Genomic DNA, 23,205 nt, shown 5'->3' on the forward strand with positions numbered 1-23,205 from the left:
TGAATGTTTTGATGACTCATCAGTTTTGATTTGATGAAGGATAAGAGTTATTCACAATAAGGCGTGTAGCTGACATGATTGACAGGTGGGCGCGGTGTAACGGTTTGTCAGGAGTCTTAAAACCCGCCTCAGCTCCAGCTCTCAGCCTGTCGTTAGGTTGATTGAAAGTTAGACTGAGGCAGCATTTCCAGCATGGAGACCGAAGATTTACCTAGGACTCTTGAATCGCAAGTGATTGGTTAGCATTATTTATGACGCAGACTTCAGTTCCTGCTCATTTTGCCGCGCCTCATCTGTGGGCTTTTATTTCTAAGGCGCACTTCCGGTTTTCCTCCCCGGTGACTGCGTGTAGCTTTACACAGCTCCGACTCTCAGACTGACAAACACAAGTCTCTCGGTTGTACTGGCAGGCTACGGAAGACAACTGAACACCAGCAGTGCCGAGTGATTACATTTACCTCCAAGTGTCACAACCCGAGCAGCATTTCCTTTACTTTGCACCGCTCTCCATCTCAAATGGCTTAGGAAGAGTCTTACACTCCCGGGGAGAGTAAATAACGGGGGGGAAAAAAAGGGGGAATAACGGAGACGGTCTGGGTGAAATGCACGGTTATGATTTCTGTTTTTTGATAAGGGTGTCCAACACAGAGCTGTAGTTTCTCTTCAAGAGGCGAGGAATGCAATCTGAGCATCAATGTTTCACTGGGGCAAGTGGAAGAAGAGGATGGGAGCCAACAGTTCTTCAAAGAGACCCGTGTTCGACGAGAAGGAGGATGGTAAGTCCCCACTGCAAAAAAAAAACCCACTATACTTCAGAAGTTCAGCTCTGACTTACAGCTGTGTTGTTGGGTGGCAACACTGAATGTGTGATGTCATGTTAGCGCCAGTCTGTTGGCTGTAATACCGACATGGAGTTCATGCTTAGTTGTCAAAGTTGTTGGCCAGCAAGAGGAAGGAGCCTTCACCATGTTGACAGAGCAACACTTCAGCGCTTGTTTTTGTGCCTGGAAGTGTTGCTCTACTTGGTCAAGATAAAAGAAGCGAGCTTTCATAAATAACGCCTCCAAAGTGACTCTAGTTTGAGCAGTAATAAGTCCATGTGTAGATTAAGGTTGTCAACCTTTGTGATAGCATGTGTTTTCAAATGACACTCCTTAGTTTCTTGGATTATCAGCTTCAGAGCTTCAGTCATGTGTTCAACCTGGAGCTGCTGCAAGAGTATTATTACTAGTGTTCATTAAGATTTGAGTATCCCCTGTTTTAAGGGACAACTGAAGACAATGTCCACATTGCACAAATAGTTCCCAAGGTATTTGTGCAATTTAGACAGTGTGCAGGAGTTTGCCTGCTAGTTTTGTAATTACAAATAAATGAAGCAGCATTGGGGGCCATACAGGGCTGTATGATGTTGAGATATATCCTGGCATCTTTTCCTTCTGCGATATGAAAAATAGAGACAATCAATCAAGCGCAGTCTGCTTTTAAAGCACACATAAAGCCTGCATGGAGAGACAATTGTAAGATATGTGATGTTCTGTATTTTGATAACAAAATGAAGTACGGTTAGTAAACAAACTCTAAAGAGTAGCCTAGATATTAGCCTTTCTATCACTCCATTTTTATTTCCATCAGCTGTTTGTTCATGTGTTACACAAAGCTTGTGTTCTCATCATGTCCCCCCTGAAGCCAGAAAAGCTTTTTAGTGGCTTTGACAACACTGAAAAGAAAAAATCCTGCACACTACTCATGCTCGACATCACCATTATATTAGAAAAACATCTCCACGTTTCGCTCTTGACAAAGGTTCAGAGGGATCGAAACGTTGTGATTTTTTTCTAATTAAATGGTGATGCTGAGTAAGAGAAGTGTGCAGGATTTATTCACGTCAGTGTGACAGTTTTATGTCCTACGCACCTTGTTCACGAGAGAGTTGGATGCGTGAACACCTCCTTAAAAACATGGTGGGGGTTTTAAACATTGATTTGACATCATTAGTCTGAGGGGAGCTGATAGTTAGAGCTTCATCTGACTGCATGAACACGTTGTTGAAGCTCAGGCATGACACCTGCATGGCTCTCAATCAAACAGGTGAAATGTGCACAGTGAGAAATAACCACGTCTTTAAAAAGAACGTGTTTTTATCTAGTGCGATAAATCTGTGTGATGTGTGTGCTGTGAAAGCTCAGATTGTAATGTAGTGTGCAGCCCTACAGTGCCTATAGGACTTGTATTTTCTGTTGTGGTGGTATTTAAACATTTATCTATATTGTTTGATTTGAACTCGCATTGCATCAAAAGTGCTGTGACATCCCTACAGTATGTGTAGATAAAATTCTCATACTACAAAAACCTGCAGGATTACCCCTCCGTCACACACGGCACAGATATCTGCTGTGAGAAAGAAACCGCTCATGCCCGACTGAACCCTTTGAAATGTGAACCTATTTGAAGGCAGATATTTAATTGCGTAATTAGGACAAGATTAGTGTCATGCATGGAAGTAATGTTAATTCATAATATCTTGTCAGTGTACGGGGTATGAGACTGTTGGAAGCGGACTCATTAAGCTCTGTGATAGACCACAGAGCGATCGTTAATGTGACGGCCAAGTTACAGAGAAAACTTCAGCAAAAACCAGGTCATTTCACTGCAGGCAAGTGGTCATATGACTCCTCTGTGTGTGTGTGTGTGTGTGTGTGTGTGTGTGTGTGTGTGTGTGTGTGTGTGTGTGTGTGTGTGTGTGTGTGTGTGTGTGTGTGTGTGTGTGTGTGTGTGTGTGTGTGTGTGTGTGTGTGTGTGTGTGTGTGTGTGTGTGTGTGTGTTCATTACTGGATCCAAGTGGAATCGATAAAGGGTTATTCTGGTATTTTTCCCTTCGTTGTTTTCATCACTGGCTTAGATTGTTGTTCTGGTCTTCTGTAATGTTTTCACAGTAATCCTCGGCTGTAAATGAGCCGGATCAAAGTATCTCCACTCCATGTGTTGTTTGTTTAAACCCGGGGTCCTATTCACATATTTTGGCCAGAATAACTAATAAATACAAAATGAAAGTTTGAATTGCTCCAGTAGATTTCCTCAACTAGCCTTAAAGCGGGCTGTGATCCTGAGCAGAGAGTACATCCACTAAAAGTTGTTCTTGTCCCTGATAGGCTCAGATTGTTTTTCTCAGAGTCTGACAACATTACAGAAACAATCTCTACATTTAGAGAGCTTTTTGTTTCAGAAGAAGAAGATACTGTACTGAGATAAAGACGTCACATTCCTCTCTTTGTAGCCTTCATTAAAAAAAAAAAACACTAATTGTACCTAACAGGTCACAGAAGCTGCAGGTCTCCCGCTGCCACACACACACACACACACACACACACACACACACACACACACACACACACACACACACACACACACACACACACACACACTAAACTCCTGAACATGTTCTCAATTTTTCAGGAGGAGCTGCATGTGTGAACGTGAATAGACGTATTTTCACTCAAACTTTACCCAGAACTTTTCCTGCAAGCCCCCCTAGTAAATGTCACATGGGAAGTCGGGCTGATGTGAGAAAGCTGCAGGAATTCTTCAGGAATAGTGGGAGGGGAGGGAGTGACGTTTATGTCCTGCAATAAGCCCACCTCTATAGACTGTGTGTTAGCATATGGTGCGATCTCCGTTCATGTAATGAAATCGCTTCATTGTGTTTTCTGTTCTTTTCTTTTGTTGATATTCTGAATGTGTCAAACTACACGTACCAAAATAGTTGTCATCATAGCGTCTGACTCAGTGGCTTCATCTGCCACTTCTGAGTTGTTCTTTTTTTCTTATATTTATTCTTTTTTATGTTTCTACAATTTTTGTTTTGGGATTTTTATGCGTTCATCAGAACGACGGGACAGTGGATAGAGTCGTAAATCAGGGAGGGAGAGCGTGAGGAATGACATGCGGTAAAGGAGCCACAGGTTGGATTTGAACCTGGGTTGTCCGCTTTGAGGACTACAGCCTCGGTACATGGGGCGAGCAAATCAACTACGAGGCCACCTGCACACCGGTGATGTTCTTTCTGCCTCATGTCTCGCCTCCTGAGACCCAAACCCCTCTGCTCCTACACAAGGTGAGAACAAGCAACTCAGGAAGGTTTCTGGGGCAGTCTAGAAATGTTCTAGCAGCTTTAGTTTGTTCGTATTGTTATGTGACATTTGAAAAGTTTGCTTTGCCTGGATGCAGGAAATTCATTGCAGCCATTAAATCCTTTTTTTTTCCACAGCTGTATGCTGAAGCAGCTTCCCCGAACAACTCGCCGTACCTTTTAGACAGTTAGTCCCCTCATTACGATAATATAGAGCCAGGGATTACAGCGTTCTCTTTACTACCTCCTAGAAAAGGGTGCAGCTGTAATTCAGATTTCTATCAAGGGGAGAGGTTGTTGGATCGATCAGGAGCGGCCCCTTCAGACCCCTTAAGTACTTCTCTTCTCTCAGCCTTGCAGCAGATGATCACGGTGGTTAAGAGAGATGTTTTCGGGGGCCGGCGCTGATCACAGTTCAGTTTGTGATGCGGCTCTGTGTGATTAAAGGAGAAGCCTTGAGCTCTGCAGGGCGGAACCTCTCAAGGCTGAGAGGATGTTTCTGGAGAGGGAGAGAGAGGGAGTCTACCGTCTTTATTACCAGACAGAAGTCAGTGTCCAAACCCGTCCATCATCAATTTGAGACAGGTGCCACTTACCTATGACCCACCGAACACTGTCCAAAAGACCTTCTGAGTCCATTTCCATCTGCTGTGTCAGGAGTCATGTGGTTACATCGACACCGTAATGATCATTCCCTCTATCATGATGCACGCACGCATACGGCCAAATGTGCCTTTGATTTTATTATTGGATGTTTCTGTTGAAGGGACGTACTAATGGAGAGTTCTTTTGTGCAGCTGAAGAGAACTGAAGGTACGGAGTAAATGGAAGAAGGTCACATATGCATTTCAAAGTGAATTCAGCTATTTTTAATCCTGGGACCTACAGAGCTCAAGAGTGATGTTCACATACCAAAATCACGTTGATTTTCTCCATGTCCGATTTGATTATTAGCCATGATGTCATAACCATCACAGGTAGACTGACCACGAGCTTCCCGAGTGAGAAGCGATGGTTTATGCTCCTGTAGGAGACACGAGTTCTGATATCAACCTCGTTTGAAGAACAACATGGTTTATTCACGTTATCTGGAAAAAGAACTACACTACCCACCATCATAGTGTCACAGCTACATCTCTGATTGGTGGAGCTCGCTGTTACCATGGCAATGTTTCCCACCCCTTAGTGCTGTATGTGAACCGATAGTTAGCTAGCAGGCGAGCTAGTTAGGTAGCTAACAGGAAATGTACTAATAATCTTGTTCTGATGCAGTGAATGTAACAGTCAATAAACACGATAACAACGACTTAAGTTACTTTTAAGAAGAGGTGTCATTTGCAATGGATTGTGGGATGTGTAGTTCCTTGACTCAGGAAGAAAAACATGCACACAGTCTTGTACCTTTGTGGTTTTCTCAGTTTTTTAATGCCGTTTTTGCACCAAATCAAATGTTTAATAGTCACGAGTAGTGGGGTAGCTGGTTGTCATTTACATATTTTGAAGCCTACCTGAAGAAAAGGTAGAAAAAAGTTTTTAGGAATTGCTCCTGTAGATTTCTTCAGCCTGCAGCAGTAAAGCAGGCTGTAATGGCTGCAGCATAGTCTCCCTCATAGCTCCCTGAATTAAAGTCCGTCCACTAGAAGTTGTTGTTGTTGTACCTGACAGGCTCATGGTTGTTATCCTCATTGTGTGACAACATTACAGAAAGGATCCCTGCAGAGATAAACCTTTATGTTCAAGATAAAAAATGATTACTTTTAAAGCAGAAACAGCGGTTACATCACGCTGTACAAGGACACCAGAGTCCATCCGCAAAAACAGTCATTTAACCTTGCAGAAGACAGAAGGTGCACAACTATCATCGCCTCAAACAGTTCAATTCAGTTCAATTTAATTTATTTTTGTATAGCGTCAACTCATAACAAGTGTTATCTCAAGACAGTTGAGAAAAGCAGGTAAAATACCTTACTCTTTGTTATGTTACAAAGACCCGGCCTATCCATCATGAGCTGTCCATCAACAATCAGAGAGAGAGAGAGAGAGAGAGAGAGAGAGAGAGAGAGAGAGAGAGAGAGAGAGAGAGAGAGAGAGAGAGAGAGAGAGAGAGAGAGAGAGAGAGAGAGAGAGAGAGAGAGAGAGAGAGAGAGAGAGAGAGAGAGAGAGAGAGAGAGAGAGAGAGAGAGAGAGAGAGAGATTAACAGAAGAGCCTCAGACTCCAAGCTTTCCTAAATACCTGAATTCCTTTTGAACGTGAGTCTTTTTCCTCGTGAAGCGCGCCGTCTGCACAGTAACTGGTGTTTGTGAAGCAGCTGCTTCTCGTTCTCGCTGTTCGTCTTTAAAAGAGCTGCACGGCTCTGACATAAGTCTGACTGTGTGGATGCTGACTTTGACTCAGGATGTCTCTTAGAAACAGAATCTGTTGGCTTCTTGGAGACCAGCATATGGCTGACATTAGGCAGTAATATTAGAGCAGCGTTTGGCTGAAAAGGCTGCAAACATAATCAAGCGGTCAGGTTGATGTCCATGCGTAGCTGCCAGAAGGGCTTTTCTGGCAGCTACTTTGATTACCAAGGGAGGGCTGTGGAATTGATTGAGGTGCACATCCTGCTAGTTTCTGCTCTGCTTTTCTCGCTGAAACACTTTGACAACAGAGCAGAGGATGAGAAATTAGTTTGAGATAAATGACGGTTAAGCTGCTCCGGTCTGTCGGACACTTTGTCTTTTGTCTTCATTTTGGAAACGTCCCTTCTTTCCCTCTTTGGCTGCTGAATCAGTGAGCAGCTCTTTAAATTTTCAGACGCTCTGGTCTCTCTCCGGGCCGGGCAGAGGAGCTTCATGTAGGCCGTTTGTCACAGTGAAGTCGCATAAATAAGCAGTGAAAGGTAAAATGTCAACAGTGAAGACAGAAGACGCCGAGGAGAGTGCAGAAAAAACCTCAGAGAACCAGGTCATAACTTCAGAACTGGGCCATCAACCGGTTCACATTAAGGCTGTCCACATATTTTGAAATACCAGGGGATTTATAACGAAACAACCTCCGTTATTTCCATGATGGATAGTATCCTAAAGTAGTGAAACTTTTAGAAAAACGACAGATCTTCATTCTGAAGTGAGAGGATTTAAAGGGTTAAAGTCTACATGCCTGTGCTGGTCACACGTTGCTCCGGTCCAGTGGTTATATTTCTGTCTAACTTGACATAGCACACACACATTTAATCTCCATTCTCTCGATCAAAACACACACAAACCGTGCTGCTCCTATGAGATACGATCCGTTCACTGTGCTCATTTACATCCGGGTAGTAGAGCGCTCTGATGGTATGGCGGCCGTTAACAGGAGCTACAGCTACAGCTCTACAGCCCTAAATCACAGTTTAGACCTGAGCAATCGACTGGTTTTAAAGCCCCGAGATGAGACAAATATTGATTGATTGAGAGAACTTTAGTGATAGACAAAGTCTGAATTAGTCTCGCATCACAGCGACTCCATTTGCAAAACAAAAATGAAAGACAAGATACAAAAATACAAACATTTAACACTTTTTAAACACCAAACTAATATCCAGAGGCCGCCACTCTTTGCTCTGGGATCCAGCTCCATATTCAATGTTAGGATTGCCAGGTGTACAAAGAATGCTTCAGTGTGATCTTGTTTAAACATTGATCATAACAGTTCTTATTCTGCGTTCAGAGCGTGATGAGGGTCAGAGATGAGGCTGTTAGTGAGCTTGAACATGATTTTATTTCAGGCTGGTTCATAGAGTCTCTGCGGTGGGAAGTCTACAATCCTATCTGGTGGAGCAGTTTAGACTTAGTGGACAGAGACATGTACTGTGTGGTGTTAAAATACTACAGGACTCTCAGAATCACAGGAGTTAAAAACAACAAGAAACAAAACCTTTATATTCTATAATAACGAATGTAACAAACAAATCAATCTGATGCCGACTTTAATTGTTTCAATGGCTAATCATGTTTGCATCAATGAGGAAAAGTTCTAAGATTGTGTAAATTGGGACATTTTTTCCATTTACACAGCAAGGCAAGGCAGGTTTATTCATTTAGCACGTTTCAGCAACAAGGCGATTCAAAGTGCTGCACACATGACGACTGAAAATACATGAATGGAGAGACAAACCGAAAGTTGTGACGCTGGTCAAGCACCGTGATTAAGAGAGAAGAAGAAGTTTGAAGCTGTTTGAGAGTGGACGGTTTAAAAAGCTGAAAAATTCAACGAATAGTATCTGATACGTTAAACCACAGAATGGCGTTCTAGTGCCAAACATAGAACGTCATTCTGTGGGAAACAGCGTGATAACAAAATGTTTGAAAATCTTCTGTGTGTTGAATGTGTTTTTGTCTTAAATATCACTACGTCGACATGTTCCTCTTCAAGCTACTTCAGATCTGTGTGATGCCCTGAAAAGACTTTATAACTGTAAAAGTTTCTTGTGATTGAATGAATCCAACGGAAACAAAGAAATGATTCTTTTTAAAATATATTCACTGTGTAGAACTGTGAACACGCTGAGAGCCGACTGGCTGCGTTTGGACTCTGTGTAGTTTAACTGAAGACAAAGCAGCACTTCATGCTCTCCAGTCCTCGTGAACTTTTTGTCTCTTAGTGAAAGCTGCACTTGTTGTGGATGTGTTACAGTATTCAGGAGAGAGAGAGAGAAGATCTGACAGACGCCTGCTTGAAATGAAGCATGGACTCTTTGTTCTCCAAAGTCTTCAGGATGTGTGTGATGCAGACGATGCTCTTCATTATGTCGTCGGCTAAACTGTTGTATGCATTTGATCATCCTGGTTACGCTGAAGGCAAATGTCTTCTTCCATGGACAGTAAACTTGTATGTCTCTGTGTGTTTGAGTGTCTGAGTGTGTGTGTGTGTGTGACTGTTTGCTGTCAGTAGCCGTGTGTGTGTGAGCAGATTTGGTTGAGGATAAAGATAGATGCAGAGCGAGATGGCTGATTACTCGCGCTGAATACTGAGGCTCTCTCTTTCTTTCATCTCCGCTCCAGACTCTCACTTTCTCTCTTCATTCTGCTCAGATTCTGCCTGCAGATACTCGGCACTCACGCTTCAGCAGAGGGGACGCTATAATTGGCCTCAGCAGCAACACAATGGGAGGGGAATACTCTCTGCTCGTTTTGTTGTACCTCTGGTTTCCGTGCGTAAACGGATTGTTAAGTATTTCACAGTTTAAAGGCATCCCAAACGTCTGAAAATCAGACCCGTTAATATGTCTGTTTGTGCACCAGTGCAGTTCCATCATTTATTAGCATAGAACAGTGATCCAGAAGTTTGAGCTGCAGCCCCCTAGTGGGCCGTGAAGGTACTGCAAGTTAGCCACAAGCAAGAATTTATGCTGATTAAATTCAAGTTTAATTTCATATTTAAAAGTGTTTTAATGACATGTATTTTGTCATTTTTCAGATTGTTCACCGTTATCAGTTTGAATGGGCACAATAAGGATTCTGTGTTGTTCTTCTCTTCTATTATTTTTTTGTTTGCACTTTACCTCAAACTCTCCACAGGCCCTTTAGAGCGATGGATAAATATACTGTTGACCATAGATCTGATGCTCTTTGCCTTGGGAAATTAAAGAGTGTAAGTGACTATGGGAGCTTCTAACAGATCAAACACAAGTGCTCACTTTAGCCTCCTTTCAGCAGCCGTACAGAAAGTTCAATATTAGCTCTGTGGTCTAACGCTTCTCCAAAGGAGGAAAATGTACGACTATACGTTCAGCCGGCATTCCCACTGCTTCAATTACTGAACTCGATTCATGAGCGAGGGGAAGAGATGCCGAGTGGATTCCTGCAGGAAAAACCTGAATGAAAGTGAGAGAACATCCTCGTCCTCCTCCATGTGTCCTAACCCTAACCCTAACCCAGCTCACAGACAACGAGGAGACGAGGAAGACGAGGTGTGTGTGTGTGTGTGTGTGTGTGTGTGTGTGTGTGTGTGTGTGTGTGTGTGTGTGTGTGTGTGTGTGTGTGTGTGTGTGTGTGTGTGTGTGTGTGTGTGTGTGTGTGTGTGTGTGTGTGTGTGTGTGTGTGTGTGTGTGTGTGTGTGTGTGTGTGTGTGTGTGTGTGTGTGTGTGTGTGTCTGTCTGCAGTGTAGTGAAACATTTGTTTAATTTAGCAGGTTCAGACATTTCTTGCCCGTTGAAACCAGAAAAACAGTTTTCTCTGCTTCCCCGCTAATTCTTGAAATGATGAAGCTAACCGTCAATGTCAATAATGTGTTGTTGTGTCTGATGATACAGAGTAAACGTCAAGTCAATTCAAGTTTAGAAAAGGTCAAAGTTGAACCACTTGTAAGTTATGAAGGCAAGGGATTTCAGTCTCTATGATCCTCTACGATTTAGTCTGATAATGAAAGTTTTTTTTCGATCAGATTTGATGTTTTCTGGTCTGGTACTGAGAGATGGAGGTCAGAGGAAGGTGACTCCTCTTCCTCACATTACAAACCATCATATAGTGCATCAGATAACCCCACATCCTCCCTCCAGCTGTGCACATGTGTCTGTCTATATGTGAGCTCACCCAGCGGCGTCTTGTCTGCTCATACCAGAAACAAGGTTACTGAGAGAAAATCAGGTTAAGGCAGGGAGCGCGTCTTCATCTGTGTGCCTGTAAAAACCCGTGTTTACATGAAGCACGTCGCTAATATCCGATTCCTCTCCTCTCACACCAAACATATTCTACAACCACCGGCTTTCGGATTTAATTATTCTGGACACCGGGACGCACCACTGCAAGTTCTAATCTCCCTTTCATCCTGCTGAATAAAGACAAACTTCCTGCGCCCGAGGACGCGACGTGCACACGCTCTCTCACTGTGAGGTGTTCATGCGGCTGAAAATCAGGTTTTCCAGCAGAAATGTCTCTTAATCCCTCACAAGATGAAGCAAGCAGTTTGCAATCACACACACACACACACACACACACACACACACACACACACACACACACACACACACACACACACACACACACACACTTCCATATTCTCACTGTTCAGATCCTCCTCAGTGAATGAATGGGACTGAAATATGACACTATTAAACCTGACAGAAGCTCCGCCTCTCCAGCTGCCAGTTACACCCCCAGGAGGGAGGAGTGTGTGTGCAAACAAACCTGCCTCCTGACGTCCACACACACACACACACACACACACACACACACACACACACACACACAGTGACTCTCACAGGTTGTGTCAGAGTCGATTTTAAAGAAGAAAAGGTGTTATTGGGAGTTTTTCTGTAACCGATTTTTGGCTTGAGGCACCGTGTGAGCAAACACCTGAGCACTGATCTGAATAAACCGCTCAGCTGCTCGTCCTAAATACCTGTGAGGACTAATAGAAGTCAGGTGTATCTGGGCCAGAACACGATGTGTCCTGCCTGTGCTTTCAGATCCGAGCTGCAAAGGGGAAATAAGTAGGCCACAGCGTCCACATCCTCTCACCTGAAACACTCTGAAAGACAGAGTCACACCTGCAGAGCGCTGGCTTCAACACAGAAGTGTTAAAGGGCTTTTTCTCTTCATTTCTCTGAAATTAAACTTGTTTCTCTACGTCCAAAGTACAAATATGTAAAATAATGATGGTCATGTTTAAAATAGCTCCTTTAAATTTGGATGGGAGATGTTATCGTAAATAATTTGCAGCGTCCCGCTGAAGCTCGCTCTGCACTTTTGTGTTTTTGTGTTCACATGAGGACAGCTGGAGCTGGAAGTGAGGATGCATTATTCAACCCTGTGTGTACTTTTCACCTCTGAGCGGCTGGAAATAAGACAGCTTTTCTTCTTTTGACCTCAGCTGTATAGAGCTGGACTGCACAGGACTTTATCTAAACCATCACAGTTCTTGGTCTTATCTCTTGCAGACTCTTTGTGTCGGCTCCTCCTCCTCCTCCTCTTCCTCCCTCAGGCTCTAAATAGATCCTTAATGTATCCCTCTGTGATCAGTTGAAAGGTTATGCTGGCATTTTGTTCCGTTTCTTCACCGCGATGGGTCACAGCACGGCGCTTTGTGGAACCAGGTCCGGATGAAGATGTAAGAGGAAGGTGGAGGAGTTGGGGTTGTGCTGAGTTGAAGGACATGTTGGAATATCAGAGATTGGGTCGTCTCTGCGTGTGCATTGTGACAACAGCATGAAGGAAGCCTTGTTTAAAAGTTTTAGCCAAGCTTCATAAATCTGTACAATTAAAATCCAGAGAACAACAAGGACTATACAACTTGCGCTTAACAAGATACAAAATATTTCATCATTTTCACCCAATTCTCATCCAGAGAATAATTCAACCTTTTCTGTGAACTAATTCTACACCAATTACCAAATTCAGTGTTTCTTCAAAAGCTGCCTTCTTAACTTTTTCAAACCACGTTTCCCTTAATTATATTTTTTCATCTAGAGGTGTAAGGTACAGTTTATCATCCTGAACCTTGGTACAAGATGTTGGGTAAAGTATTGATAGCCTCGGTGAGTACGCACCATGCACCTTAATATCCTCTTTATGTCTCCTTGCAGAAGCAAAACCTACATTTTAGAGGTCTAGTTTTCCTCAAAAGTTTTCTCAGTGCTCCAGTTTTTGTCTCTGTCAGCTGTAGCATGTCATAAGTCTGCTAAACTGAGGATGGTCCACTCCATAAGGTGGGCATAGTTTTAAACCGGCGCTAACATTGTTGAACTGAAGTTGGGTTCCTCTGTTGAAATTAGGGATCTTCCCAGGCGACTACTTTCCTTATCTGTAAAACAGAAGACTGAATGACTAGTCTAAAAGAGTGCATCCTTAACATCCACGTGCCTGTGATAAATGTGGTTGTGCATCGCTCCAGTCGAAGTTTAATAGTCAGTTTAACCTGACAGACTACATTTTTTTATAAACGTTTTCTAGATATACACTGCTGGACGCGCTGCTCCTATGAGATGTCGTCCGTTTACCGTGCCTGTTTACATCCGGGGTGGTAGAGTCTGGGAGAGAAGGCCCATTACATGCAGCTGCAGCCCTGGCAGGTTGAACTGGCTGCGTTGTAGTTTGAGCACAACATTTGACCAGCATCAATGGCCAACATTATGTGACTTGTTTTGCCCTCGTTATTTTTTGCTCTATCTCTTACAGCGCAACAGATCCTAATTAGGGGAGTCCAACGTTCAGAGTTGAATTCATAAATACTCAATTTAGAATTTTATTATGTGCAGAGAGCAGCAGAGGAAGATGGCACCAGTATTATTCAACAGTTGCTAATTAATTTAGTATGAACGGAAAAAAAGAATTAATTGTTGCAGACACCGAGGGCTGATGATAATGAGGCTCTAATGATCTCGTTTTGAGCTGCAGATTTGAGCTGAAACCAACAAAACCAGAACTGCTGCACTGAAGAATCTGAACGCAGTGCTGCAGGAGGTAACTTCCACGAACACAACCGTCACAACGAATCGTCTGACCCCTGTTATATATACAAAATAAAGAATCTGATAATAATCCAAATAAATCCACAGACAGTCCATTAAGAAGCCTCCGCTTTGTTTTATTAATGATGAACACACAATGTGCCGATGCCGGCCCGGGTGTGTGAATAACAGTGAATTCATTATCCTGATGCAGAGCTGCTGAGGATGATGTGGCTGTAACACACACACACACACACACACACACACACAAACACAAAGGCACACATTGCTATGGCAACCTCAGAAGTTTTCACACGGTCCACATGATGTTTGGTGGTGACAGTGCGGTGCAGGCTGGAGTCCCCGCTGCAGAGCAGAATTATCCTCTGAAGTGTTCTTCGTCTCTGCTCCTCCTCTGCGTCCTGACAGCCTTCAGATGTGGATCCAGCCGCCCCGAGAGATTTCTCCTCGTGTGGAGGTCCAGTTTCAAGGCTCCTCTCTCATTGTCACATACCAGCCTACATGTTTATTATGGTTTACTGACATCTGTGCAGATTTGAACAGCCACACACTCACAAAGTTTAAGACTCGCTTTATTAAAACTGCATTTATAGAAGAAAAGCTGTTTTTAATTTTTATTTCAGTCAGACAACTCACGTTTGTATCGTTTAAAATATTTATGGCAGCAGATTTTATTGTGTTTATTGTGTTTGTCATCTAGGCTCTGACCTCATCACTCCTCACAGTTTGAATTTACATGCAGAAATTTGAGGAGTGATGGGATGATATCTACATTGTGGATGCTGGGGTGGAGGTTGGGGCAGAGAGAGAGAGAGTGCAGTACTGGTGCAGGTCAGAGCTGGGGATGAAGGAGCAGAGGGAGAGACCGGGAATCTTGCAGCTTAAATAGACCGCTAATTGGACGGAGGTGTCAGGTGTGAAATCTGTGCAGCTCGAGTTGACTGCCTGCACTAGCTCGCAGGCGTCGCCTCATTTATTGAAACATTTAAAGTCGTAATCCTTCAGATTTTTTCTTCTGTGGAAACAAAAAGTGAACATTTAACGCAGCGCTTCTCTGAGGACGATCCCTCTTGACTAGAGTTAAGAGTTTGGCTTAATGATCCTGGCTGAGTTGACTGACAGGTGGGAGTGTTGTAGCGGTTTACCAGGAGGTTAAAAGCCCGGTTAAGCTGCACCTCTTTGTCTGTTTCTAGCCTGACTGAAAGTAAGAAGGAGGCAGCATTTCCAATATGGCGTCTGCATCGTTTGGCGTCACAATGCAGCTTCAGAAACAAATGAGTGATGTCACCAAGACTAATAATCCAAACAAATATCTACTTCTAGTGAGCCTGCATGAGGCCCAGTCTTTGTAAAAGTCTAAAACTGAAATGTCTTTGGATGTGAGAGGGTTTCAGACTGTTGTGTGTGGTAGGCAAGGAAAGGAAGGAAGGAAAAATAAGTCAGGTAGCAACAATAAAGAGAAATATGGATAACTGAGGGATAAACCTGTCTGGGGGGTCGTCCACCTGAATGATGGATGCAGAAGTAAACAGTCATGTCCACTCAGATGGATATCAAACACCCAATAAAAGTTTGTCAGCTGTCGAGTTCCTCCCTGATCTGTGCTCTCCATCGGTCCTCTCTGAGTTCAGGTCCATTCTCATTTGGTGTGTAACCTTAGCAACAGGGTTTTCAATAGAGCTTCATCACATTAGTGAGTTACACAAACAGCCACATCAGGCTTTAATGCTGCTTTAATTTTCCAGCAGTGTGACTCCTTTGTGTCATCATGAAAGCCGTCCAGCCGATGCAAATCAAAAAAAAAGAAAAGAAGCTCTCTGAGGGTAATTAATGCACACGCGAGGAGACTCAAAGACGGTGAAACCACATGACAGCGGCCCCGCCGGGAGCGTCCGATCTGCAGGAATTAAATCTAAAGTTGCAGCGGCACACTCTCTGTGCAGATCTGCGTGCTCGCCCAATTATCAGCCGAGGTCCACCGCTGGAAACGTCCCGGCTGTGAAGATGATCAGCTCTGTGCTGCTGCTGCTGAATATTCATCACAAACCACCATTTAGAGTTTGAGTGTACGAGGACAAACTGATGAAGATGACTGCTGCTCAGTGATGATGGTGATTTTTTAATGATGTGTCATTCTGACGTTTCAGACAACAAACGTTTTCCCCTTTGGGACCCGCTACAAATGAAACCAGAGCCGTTTTCACATATGCACTCCTTAAAGTGTGAAGACATTTTTTACAATGCTGTCCCTGAAAACGTCCTGCATTGCCTGTTCACATTTCCCTCACATCTGGGGGGGGGTGGAAGGAGCAACAGAGTCTAACACTGTAACAGTTTTGTTGCTTTTATATCAATGCAACATGTAGTTCCACAGAATCACAATATCAACAAAAGAGAGGATCATACTGGTAAAAAGAAAACAAAAAGAAGCTGTTTCATTATGTTCATGCTGATCAGCTCCCTCCCACTCGCTTGCGGTGAGTTTTAAAACACATCAGCTCACCCCGACTTCAATCCAAAAATGTACCGTACCCACGGAAACTCCAACAATTCCAGGAAGTTTTTCAGTAGTTGTGTATCTGTGTGAAAGCGCGCTCATTCTGTGTAAATTTACATTCAATGTCAAGCTACAAGCTACCATTAAGGTCCTGACGCACCAAGCAGACAGCAAAGAACGAGTGGAGACGAAGGCCGCCTGTGGCATCGCCTCACATCTGGGCCAAAAAGTTGCACATGAACACACCGCAAAGACTACAGCCGACGGCCAACCACCACGTAGGTTCTGCACATGCGTCAGAGGAAATAACTCTCCATGCCAGCAGGGGGCGGTAGTCCGTTGTTATGTTACAAAAAGAGCATTTTCACACCGCTGTCACTCACCACTTGTATTATAGGTCGTCTACTAATGGAGAATAATGTCTGATAAAAAGTTGAAAATGGCGCTGGTGTTGTCAGCTCTTGGTCTTTTAGTGGAAAAAGAAAAGAAGAGGCGGAGGAGACAAATAAGGAGAAACCGCACTAATGGGTGAAAGCGTGGATACTACAGCGACATGCTCAAGGGGCTTTACTGAACCTGTGAGGAGAGCTGGAGAGAAATGAAACCTCCCAACAGCCAATCAGAGAGATTCCTCTCACCGACGGGTAGCGACGGAGCCAGACACACCGCAAAAACTAGGGAGACGACCGCTCACCGACGGTCCAACTAGGACGGCTGACGATCTCCTTGGTGTGTCGGGGCCTTTGGCATGCTAACACAACAATGCAGGCAACATGTAATTGCAGCTGGAGCAGAGGGCGACTTTGCCCGCTGTGAATATGAGTGGAGAGGGGTCGGGGGGTGTGTCGCTTGACAAGAGCGGAGGCTTCAGAACAGCAGTTTGTTTTGGTTTCATGCTGGTGCTCAACGGCGACATCTACTGGATCAAAAAGTCGCACATTCTTCCTTTTAAATAAAATACTACTGATATGCAGACTTTATCCCCAGGACTTTATACAAACACTATTTCTGCATAAAGAGCCTGTTTTTTTTTTAAACTATATTTACTATCAGGACACTTTCTCTCTTTATCGTCATCCTGTGCTTCATGCAGCCTGCTGTGCTGACGCCATGAACATGTGAGTGCTTTCCTGCCATCCTGTAATGAGATCCCATCGATATGGATCTGATTAAAGGTCAAGATCACAAGGGTCTGTAACCGTGCAGCGCTCAGTCTCTGGGATCGTTTGGGAAGCGGAGAGCGCAATCAGTAAATCTTCTGCTTCTCTGCTGCTCGATGGATACAATTGGATGTTTGACATCAAAGGGTGGAGCGAGTCCCAGCAGCAGCTTCGACTACTACAGAGCATGAAATATGACTTACTACTGCGATCAAATATTCAGTAGTCACGTGGGAGAGGAAGCGGCTGTAAAGCAAACTGAGTTTTTCTTTTTTTTCTTTTCAAAGCGGTGCTTTCCGATGATGCGAGTGTCAGCGTGTAGTGTCACTGCTCTCAGACTCTGATTCAGCTGCCAGAGAAAACCGACGCTGTGAGAAAAGTACAGCAGAGCGGGCTTCAAAGCGCCGATGGTTTTTGTGTGTCGGCTCATGTGTTGTGTGTGTGTCTGCAGATGGAGCGCTGTCAGCAGAGTGTGAGGCAGAGCTCGTACAGCCGCTGTAACACGACAGAGGCAGACAGCAGAGGATCGGATTAGAGCAGAGGAGTATTCTCTACAGACAGGACAGGAAGGGATCGATGCTGGGAGGTTTTTTGATCCGGGTCCAGCAGCTCCTCCTCACGGCGGAGCGTCCACTCAGAGGGATCTGATGCGCTCCATGAATCTACATTAACAGTTCACTCTGTGTGTGTGTGTGTGTGTGTGTTCACATGTTTAAAAGGATTCAGTTGAGCCTGACTCATCATGTTTCAATAATCAGCCAGTCGTGCAAACTGAATCACTGAGGCTACCACTTTATAGAAAACAATATTCATAAAGCACGTTATGAAACCATCAGATGGAGCATTGAGGTACCTTTAGTTTCCACAGGATTCGTGTGCGCTGAGTTCCTTCCACGCCGCTCACTCCAGAGGCTGATCACGCCCTCTGTTGTCCATTCTTAGGTTTCCACACAACGCTGCTGTCCATATCCGGCACATGCCAGAAGAGCCACTCTGCTCCGTATACATGCCAAGTCTATTTTTTTTAACAGAGCTCGCTGCAATCACGCGTCAAGCTGATAAGAGCAGAGCGCCTCAGACAGGAAGTCAGACATAAAGCATCAGAACAGGAACCAAATGAACAATAAAATCAAACTCTGGAGGCAAAGTCACCTGTTGTTTTTATGTTCGCTTTGTTCCCGTGTGATCTTGTAGTTCCCTTGTGATCTTGTGAACCCGTTCTTCTAGCTACTCATGGCTGCGCTCCGCTACGCATAAGAAATCCCAGAACCCAGTAGAGTCGGCGATCTGCCGGACAGAGCAAAACCACGGCGGAGACAGAACGCTGCACTCATGAATGCTGTGTGCATGCTATCAGAACAGAAGAGCACCTCTCTGACTCTCGCTCATTTTTTGAAGCCGGAAAGATTCCTTAAGTCAGCAGTAGGAGTGTGAATCTTTCCTTTACAAGAAGGCTCGACCCGGTTCGATTCCCTAGAGCTATGCGATGCGATTCAGGGACGCTTCATTTTATACGGTTTGGTACAACTTGATTGTTTCTATACAAGTTAATACTTGAATCCAAAGTAATTTAAAACATATTACACGAAGCGACACTGAACACTCTGACGCCTGGATGCAGCTCTCTGAATGATTTGTGCGCTACAGTCTCTGTGTTGTATAAAAAAACCTCTCAGTACCAATAAATCTTGAGTGCGTCCAACTTTTCTCGAGTGTGTGATTTTGCATAAATATCATAAACTCACAACCTTGAAGCAGAGAGCATCTGTTTACAGCGGTCTGAACTGCAGGAACTCAAACACACGAGTCGAACTCATAATTCATCAGCATCTGCGCTCTTGATAAATTGTCTCCCCCCCCCTTTCTCCCCCTCCCCCTCCTCCCCTCACACACACCCTCTTTATGCCGGGAGCAGTGATGGTGATTAATAAAGATGGTCTCATTAAAATTACACCATCTCAGGATCCATAATTAATACCAAAATAAGACTTTACAACACTCTGTTTTCTTGTGAGAGTCTTGGTCGTAATTGGATATTTTTTGGATTCATCATCACGTTCTGCCTCTCCGCTGTTGGTTCTTCACTCCGATGATGACCGTGGATGTAAAGCTCCCTTTTTAATCTGTGAAGCATTGATTACATCCCCGCCCTCTGACTGTGAGCTCCACTTGTTTTCTTGTAAAAGTTTTGCACGTTGAAGAGATTTACTTTAAAGGGTTGTATCTGTTCTGCTCGCCGGTGTTTCCCCGGGTATCATTAACAAGGTTAATGAACTGGTTGCATAATGTATTTTCTCCTGGTCTTCAAGGTGTGCTCCGCTCGGTTCACCTTGTCAGGTCTCTCCTCCTCTCTCTTTTATCATCCACTGTTTTTACAATTAACATCAACTACAAAGTGCAATCAGCACCCAAGTTAGCCCAGCTGTTTATAAAGTTTCTATAAAGTAGGTCAGCAGTAATGATGGTTCAGTTTAAAGTTTAATCTCCTACATGTCACATTCCCACAGCCAGCGTGATGTCTTCAGTTTGAGTCTCTTTTTTCGAACAACAGGTCCAAACCTGAAGACTCCTCATGTACAGCCCGTTAAAGATGAGCAGAGGAGTCCCGCATGAAGAAGCTAAAACTAAGGATGAGGGCGTTTAGTCGACCAAACGATTAAATGTCCTCACCCTCGCATAGTTTGTATGCTGGCCCTTGATACCAGTCAAATATGATGCAGCACAGCGATTGTGGGGGAGTTGTTTCCATAGACCGGCTGTAGCTCCAGTTAAAGCACCTTCTCGCCTCGCTCTACAGCTTGGATGTAAACAAGCTTTGCAGGAGTCCACTAGGTGGCACTGTCTCCTAATATCTTTGCCGGCCTTGCCCCCTTGTACAGAGGCTGTACCTCAAAGAGGATGGCCCCAGTGCCATCCGACCTGTGGCTACATTCCTACAGACTGTAAATATTAATGTTTTGAACCCTGAGTCACGTCAGCCATCTGTTCCTGCAGGGGGCTCCAGAGGCTCATCAGCAGCAGCCGCCATGCTGGAAATCCTGTCTCAGTCTAACTTTCAGTCAACCTAACGACAGGCTGAGATCTGGAGCTGAGGCGGGTTTTAAACCTCCTGACAAACTGTTGCACTGCGCCCTCCTGTCAATCATGTCAGCTACACACATAACTGGATAACACGTATCGTTCATAAAATCAAAACAGAGCCGTTTAAAAAAGATTTCACCCAGTGTGTGCCACTGATGACAATAACTAATCAGACATGTTTGGTTTTTGGTCCCAGGCTGTAAACATGTTCATTTATGCTGTGACTTCCTGTGTTCCAGGAGCCAGCCTCTAGTGGACACTTGACGAACTGCAGCACTTCTGAACTGGCTTCATTTTTCAAGACCCGATGTTTCCGCTTGGTCATTCCCCTATCTCTCTCTCTAACCTCATTGTCAGACTCTATCCACTGTCCTGTCTGTCCACTAAAATGGATAAATAAAAACGTTAAATCTCAACAACTCAGAAACGTGAGAAGTATGAATGTTCTTTAAATTTGCAACATTTTAAAGAGGACAATATAATCAACGTTGTCCTGCAAACAGACCATGTTCTACTCCCCCTTCTCTTCATTTTCACCATGTTTAGATGGCTTTCGATAAATGTACAAAATGAAGCGAAAAAGGAAACCCAGATTTCTGGAACATGATTCTGCAAAGAACGAGAGATCTGTCGTTAGAGTGAAAATAAATCATTACAAACTGCATCTCCCACGATCCTTTACTCTCCTGTGCGACTTAAAGAACCAGAGGAGTGTCTTTCACTGAGAACTGAATTGACTCATTAGCTCAGTTAAACAAACACACACACACACACACACACACACACACACACACACACACACACACACAAACACACACTCTGTCAGACCCCCTCAGTCTCGCTCTCTTCCTGCCCCTTGACACGGGCTTCATGCCAACATCAGCTCCGCAGCAGGAGCCAATCACCCGCCGCGGCCCCCCGTGGAGCCCACTCAGCATCTCATCCTGGTGTGTCAGCAGCTTCCACAGAAGAGGAGGAGGTTTCATCTTCATCCCTTTGTCTCCTCATCCTCTGCAGAGGTTAGGCATCATCTTCAGAGGAAAACAACCTGAAGGAGAAAACGTCCAGTGACGCTCTCAGCTCCTCTCAGCGTTGTTTGTGAGCACCGCTCGACCGTGAAAAGAGGCAGATTACTCAAAACATCCGCCTCGTATAGTCTAGCTGAATGGACACCCTCTGTCCTTTAATCATTTTAAATCAATCAACACCGGTTGCTGGGGAAGAAGAGTGCTGCGTGTCACTGAGGACACTCCATGAAAAGCTGCTGAATGTTTAGTCACACAGGTAAAAAGATGAATACAGTCAAGGCTGCTGAATCATAACAAAGCGTTTCTGCTGCTGCAAGCTCTTCTCTTGATTCTGTTGAGCCGGTCCTTGGCTATTTGTGGGGTTTGAAGTGAAACTTGTTAGATATTAAAGAAGACGTACACTGCTTCCAAAACGTCACTTTTCCTCAAGATTGTACAGAGGAAGAGATCAACTATTTACAGGAAAATAAGTGGTATGCTCTAATTCTCCTCTTCCACCAAAGTGAACCTGAGGCTGGTTCTGGGCTGGTGCTGGTTCAACTTGGGAATTGTCTAAGAGTGTGTGTGTGTGCGCGTGTGTGCGCGTGTGCGTGTGTGCGCGTGTGCGTGTGCGTGTGTGCGTGTGTGTGTGCGTGTGAGTGTGAGAGCCATATGAGTGGATTAGTCGTGTACAAAAGACTGAGCAGAGAGGATCCTCACAGGATTACTCTCTTTCTTACACACTAAACTCTCGTGTCTTTTGTCTGCGAGCAGAAATCGTGATGTGGTTTATGTTCTGGTTGGGGGGGGTGGGGGGGTGTTGAGGGTCTGTTGGCGGCGTGTCAGCCTGGAGGAGCTCAGCGTGACGTGTTCCTTCTCTCATGATCGCTGGTTGTCTGACGGACGGGGGGGAGCGAATCGGATCAGGATGAGACTTTCGGCAGCTGAACGACTTTTAAGGAGAAGCTGCAGGAGTTAGATTCAACCTGCTGTGATCACATCTGTCTGCCACACACACACACACACACACACACACACACACACACACACACACACACACACACACACACACACACACACAGGTAATCAGTATCAGAAGTGATCAGGAGGAGGTCAGTTGCAACTCGTCAGCCTGAATCACAGTCAGACAGAACTCCATCGTTAAATTCAGCTCACAGTAACATGATGATGGATTTCTCTGGAAACAGAAAAAAAACAACTCAATGAACTGCTGGAGAATAAAGTACATTTATTGAGTGTCAAAATGAGAATAAAATGGAAATATCAAGAATGAGGTCCAAATGTTCCTCTCTAGAGTGGATGCTCACACAGGTCACCATGTGGTGGACACTGAAGCTTCAGTGTTTATCCAGCTCTGCATCGGTCTGTAAACCTTTCTGTGTTCTAACCTCTCTCCATTTTTCAAAAGCATCTCCAATATTGATCCTAGTTTGAGCACGTTTCTGCTCGTGGAGCTTATTAGAAACATGCAGAGGCTTTTTAGGTCGGGTACAATCACTTGTATCTGAACCACTTCTCTTGACCGCTTCCATCGCTGTAACACCTGTTGACCTGATAACTGCTCTCATATCTGACAAACTGAGGGGTGTCCAAAACGGCTGAGCTGGGGTTACTTAAAACCGCCTACCTTCTCTGGTCCAAACAAATCCTGGATGTTGTTCTTAGTGAATCAGGCCCAAAGTGTAAAAATCTTTTAGCTGCTGTTCTAACTGAAGCTATTGCAGTGTTGATTTTGACGCCCCCTGTGGACGAGGCATTACATCTTTTCTCTTTTTGTTTAAATTTTTTTTGGGGGGATTTTGTGCCTTTATTTAGAAACAGGACAGGATTAGAGTCAGAAATCAGAATAAAAAAAAAAGAGAGAGGGTGGGGAATGACATGT

General features: G+C 44.3%; 1 protein-coding gene across 1 annotated transcript in view; it reads left to right on the forward strand.

Moving 5' to 3' along the window:
- Positions 1-358: 358 nt before the first annotated feature.
- The window catches only part of LOC109989521 (serine/threonine-protein kinase 32C), an 85,035-nt gene continuing 62,188 nt past the window's right edge, over positions 359-23,205 (forward strand). Inside the window, exon 1 of the mRNA XM_020641301.3 lies at positions 359-776. Coding sequence (XP_020496957.1) covers positions 695-776 — 82 coding nt within the window. The 5' untranslated portion in view covers positions 359-694. The remainder of the gene's footprint in view (positions 777-23,205) is intronic.

The sequence above is a fragment of the Labrus bergylta genome, chromosome 10 (assembly GCF_963930695.1).
Source record: "Labrus bergylta chromosome 10, fLabBer1.1, whole genome shotgun sequence".
NCBI classification, from domain to species: Eukaryota; Metazoa; Chordata; class Actinopteri; order Labriformes; family Labridae; genus Labrus; species Labrus bergylta.